This window comes from Globicephala melas, chromosome X, assembly GCF_963455315.2.
Source record: "Globicephala melas chromosome X, mGloMel1.2, whole genome shotgun sequence".
NCBI classification, from domain to species: domain Eukaryota; kingdom Metazoa; phylum Chordata; class Mammalia; order Artiodactyla; family Delphinidae; genus Globicephala; species Globicephala melas.
Window position 1 is genome coordinate 2,621,110 of NC_083335.1, and position 4,330 is coordinate 2,625,439.

The following is a 4,330-nucleotide window of genomic DNA, read 5'->3' on the forward strand; positions in this document are numbered from 1 at the left end:
CCAGAGGGTGGTGGAGCATGGCGCCCTTGAAGTGTTTAGCTCGAAAGGCAAGGAAAAGAGAACCAGGAAAATGTCTCCAGACGCAGGACCCGCAGTGAAAAGCAAACCTCAATCCTGCTGTCCAGACACCAGAGCATCCCCAAACTGAACACCCGCAGGCCCCTGCCAGGGACCGTCACCTCCACACCTGTGCGTCTCAGGACAGTAAGGGCTCTTTTCAGGCCTCTGACCAGGGGAGGCCTGAGCTCTTCTCATCTGTCAAATCGAGACCCTGCTGGACACGATGCCCCCGCAACTGTGAAGCCGCGGGTGCCAGGGCCTTCCTTGTGCTTGTCAAGCCCTTCAAGGGTCTTTCTAGTGGGTGGACACAGGGCGTCTGAGGGGCTTCACTGGCTAGCTGCTAGGTGCCCGCACTGTGCCGGGGGTGGGCTGTCACCTGTCATCGTTTCCTGCTGAGGGGACTCAACTGCTCAGCCACGCCCAGGACGGAGGCGCCAAACACGTGTTGGGTGGAACATCGCTCTCATGTCCCCGTGCTCTTTACTGCCCTGCAAGGTTCTGGCCGCGTTACCACCTCCGTGTGTCTGCAGGGTCTGCCTGGTCAGGGTCCTCTGTGGGCCTGCCTGGAGGGGCCGGGTATTCCAGGAAAGAGCGGGAGCCCACGCAGCGATGGCAGAAGTGGCTCAGCGGCCGACGGATCAAGGTCAGGGAGGCGGCAGGCCTGGCGGCCACTTCAGGCATCCAGGGTGCGCAAGAGGCAGCAGCGCGGCCCCCGGGAGCTGCGCGGTGGGGGGGAAGGCTGAGGACTTGGGGGGGGTGCGGCGGCCAGGCCCGGCACGGGCCAGGGAGGACTCATCTGGGCGGGAGGCCAGGAGCAGCAGAGCCAGGGGACCTCGGCTGGCTGGGCCACCTCTGCCAGGACAGGGACTAGAGGGACCAGAACCTGCGCGTTGGGATCCGGCGTGGGGGGCTCGGCTGCTGTCCAAGGAGGGGCCGGAGCGACAGAGTCAGTCCTGGCCAGGGCGGAGGCATGGTCGAGTTGCGGGTAGCTCGGGGTCCCCTGGATGTGCTCAGGATACGGTGGGAGGCCGTCCTGCGGCTCCGCGGCGCTGGGCGCCGGGAGGTGCCCCGGGGCTGCCGGCTCGCCGTCCACCTGCCCGGATGCTGGTTTAGTGTGTACTCTCGGCTTCATCCTCACCAGGAGGTGCGGGCAGTCTCTCTGAAACAGGGGACTGTGGTAGAAGTGTAACTGAGGTCGCGGTTGAGAGAGAAAAGGAAACCCCGAGTCACAAAAGAGTTGCTCGCAAGCAGCAGCCGCCTGGCTGGGCCCCTGGGCGCCCTCCCCCAGCCGACCCAGGGCCTCTTTGGAGAAAGCGGGACCCGGTCCCAGCAGGACGCTGTGCCCCAGCTTTGACATCCCCGAGACTCGCTCACTCACCATCACCTTTCGCCCTTGGAAAATGACTGAAAATGGCCCCTTAGGACGAGTACAAGGCCCACGAAAGGGGACTTGGCGTTTGCAGGTACGAGACTGCAACAAGGTTCGGTAGCTTTCTAAGGAAGTGTCCGAATCGCCCCCTGGCCAGCACCTCCAGGGGCCAGACCGGAGACGCTGACTGCTTCCCAGGAAAGGACCTGCGCCCCCACTCAAGTGATGCTCTGGAGCTATGGGAGTCAAGGGGGCACACAGACCTCCCCCCTCCCCCCGGCGGGCCACTGTCCCCGAGCAGGAGGACGGGAAGGGCCAGCGTTGCAGCAGTGTCCTCTTGTCCCCCGCTGTGACTGCGTGTCAGGTACGAGCGGCACTGCCCACGTGTCAGGAGTACAGGATGACGCCTTGCCCGCGTGTGCTGTGAAATGATCACCACAGGGGGTCCAGTTCACACGCATCACCTCACACAGACACAGCAAAGGGAAAAGGAGGAGGGAGAGAAGTGACGTCCTTGTGCTGAGAACGCTTCGGGTCCCCCCCATAACAACGTTCCAACACAGCTCGTGGCACTGCCAGCTCCGGCCGTCACGCCGGTGCCCAAGTACCACCTTTAAAGGAAGCTCTCCCGACACGCCTGCAGCCGTCCCAGGCGGCCCCGGGGTTGGCACCCGCCCCCCACCCCCGGGCCCAGCGGCTCAGCCCCTGGAGAGGGCTCCTCCCCCGCCGTCCCCCGCCCTCCTTACCTCGCTCAGGACGTGGGCGGGCCGCTCCTTCGTGGACAGGTTGGTCATGCAGAGGGACGTGTGCATGTCCTGGTACACTTTGCTGAATCCATAGCGGTTAAGCTGGCGGATGAAGCTCTCCACACGTTCTGTCTTGAACACCTTGTCTAGGCCGTCCCTGTCCAAAACCTCCTTTTGAAACAGCGGCCTGTTGACGCCTATGCAAGTCCCGTCTTCATTCCACCCAATGGATGCAAAGCGACTGCTGTGGACGATCGTCCACAGCTTCCTGGGAAAGGGGTGGGAGAGCAGGCTGCCTTCCCACACGGCCTCGCAGGCGGTGCGAGGCCTTTTCAACAAAGGCTCTTCCGTCAAATCCTGGAAAGCGGCTTCTCCAGGCAGCAGCCTGAGGTCGGGGTGCCCCGCGGGCACGGGCTGGTCCAGGGCGAGGGACTGGGGGGTGCAGCTCCCTGAGCCGAGGGCCGGAGCCGCTGTGTCGGGAGGAAGAGGCGCCTCGCCGAAGCCGGGCGCCCTGCCCGCGGCGGGGCCCTTCTCGTCCGCAGCCATGCGGAGCGCGGCGTGCCCCTCCGCCCCGTAAACGGGACAGTGCAGCGCGGCCGGCAGCACCCTGGGCTCACACTCCCGCTCAGCCCCTCACAGAAGTGCTCCGGTTGCTCGGGGGTGACAGCACAGCCCAGCCAGGAAGTGACATCATAAAGGGCAGGCCCGTCAGCATGTCAGCCTCCTGCTTCACGCCCGTCATCGCAGGGGGCACGAAGACACTCGTGCACGGGTGCAGAGCCACAGGCCGAGCGCTCGTGCAAACCGGCCACGGCCTTCTGGTCCCGGAGCCCCCGGGCCAGGCAGACGTGCACGGACCCACGTGTGACCCACGAGGTCAGAAGTCCTCCTGTGTGTCCCCTGGCCTTCCGGGCCGTGCACAGCACCCATGATTTCAAGCACGAGCATCGCCCGAGACGCGGCCCACGGTCAAGGGCGCTAAAACTTTACAATTCACCTATGAACTGGAAGAAAAACCCTCATGATGTCTGGGTCTGCAAAGTGCCTACCTTATCCTCTCCCTGGAGAGCTGTCCCATGGGTGCTGAGCAGGAATCGGACTCTGGACCCCCGCCCTCACCCGCAGCAGCCCTTTCCCTCCATTGCCCACAGCAGAGGCCAGACTCAGATGAAACGTTCAGGGAAATTTATTAAACAGAAACATTGACTGAAACCATTGAACACAGGGCATAACAACACACAGAGGAACTTCTAACGGCCACCAGAGCTCACGGGTCCCGGCCCCACCCAGGGTCCTCAAAAAGGTGCCTCCGCTACACCCCACCCGGCGGCCCTCCATCTCCCCACAGTCTCCCTTCCTGAGGGCCCCGCGGGTGGCCTCTCGCCAGGAAGATGGGCGCCGGCCATGCCCGCTCCCCCCAGGGCAGACCCTCCATTTCTGGCCCACATGCCCGGGGCCTGGCCCTGCCCTATGGCGGGCACAGGACAGTCCCACAGCAGGGCGCACGCCACCGAGCCGGGGACGTGGAGTCCCGAGGAACAACGGGGTGGCCCAGCAGAACACAAGCCCTGGGGGGCCTCCCGCAGACCTCCTGCAGCCCCGGTCAAGGTCTTCCTTCTGAAGGTCGCAGGTGGGCTCCCAGGTCCTGGGGTGGGCGCTGGCTGTGACCTCGTCCATCCCGTCCTTCCCGCCGGCTCCTGGGACTGGGCTCGGGGTCTCCACGCCGCGCAGGGCTTGGGGGAACTGCTCAGAGGAGAACACATGCACATTTCCACAACAACAGGCAGCGCTGGGCCTGAATCTATGCCCAGGAAGCACACGTTGAGCTCACGACACTGGCCCACAGAGACCAGAGCCTTGGCTGGCACGTGGCGCACCTCAGGGCTCTGCGGGGGCACGATGGCTAGGGTGTGTGTGTTGGGGGGAGGGGAGCGGGGGCTGGGGGGTTCCTTGACACCTGGGTCCCTCTGGGGCCTACAGGGACACATTTGGGCTTGCCAGTACAGGGAGCAACCTGCCCCAGGGGATGATGAATAGGGGACCCTCTCAGGAGGGAGGCCCAGGCACCTGGAGTGGCCCCTAACATGGGGCCAGTAGGCTGCCAGGCCTGGCCTCCCCCTGCCTCCAAGCCTGGGGGCCCCGGGACCTGCTGAGC

At 64.8% G+C, this 4,330-nt stretch overlaps 1 protein-coding gene across 1 annotated transcript; it reads right to left on the bottom strand.

The window, feature by feature from the left end:
• Nucleotides 1–733: 733 nt before the first annotated feature.
• On the bottom strand, nucleotides 734–2,721 carry LOC138842523 (heat shock transcription factor, X-linked-like). Its single transcript, XM_070044749.1, has 2 exons — nucleotides 2,176–2,721; nucleotides 734–1,477 (listed from the first exon to the last, which is right to left on the bottom strand). Exons 1-2 carry the CDS (start codon nucleotides 2,719–2,721, stop codon nucleotides 734–736), a joined length of 1,290 nt encoding a protein of 429 aa, XP_069900850.1.
• Between the last annotated feature and the right edge of the window lie 1,609 nt (nucleotides 2,722–4,330).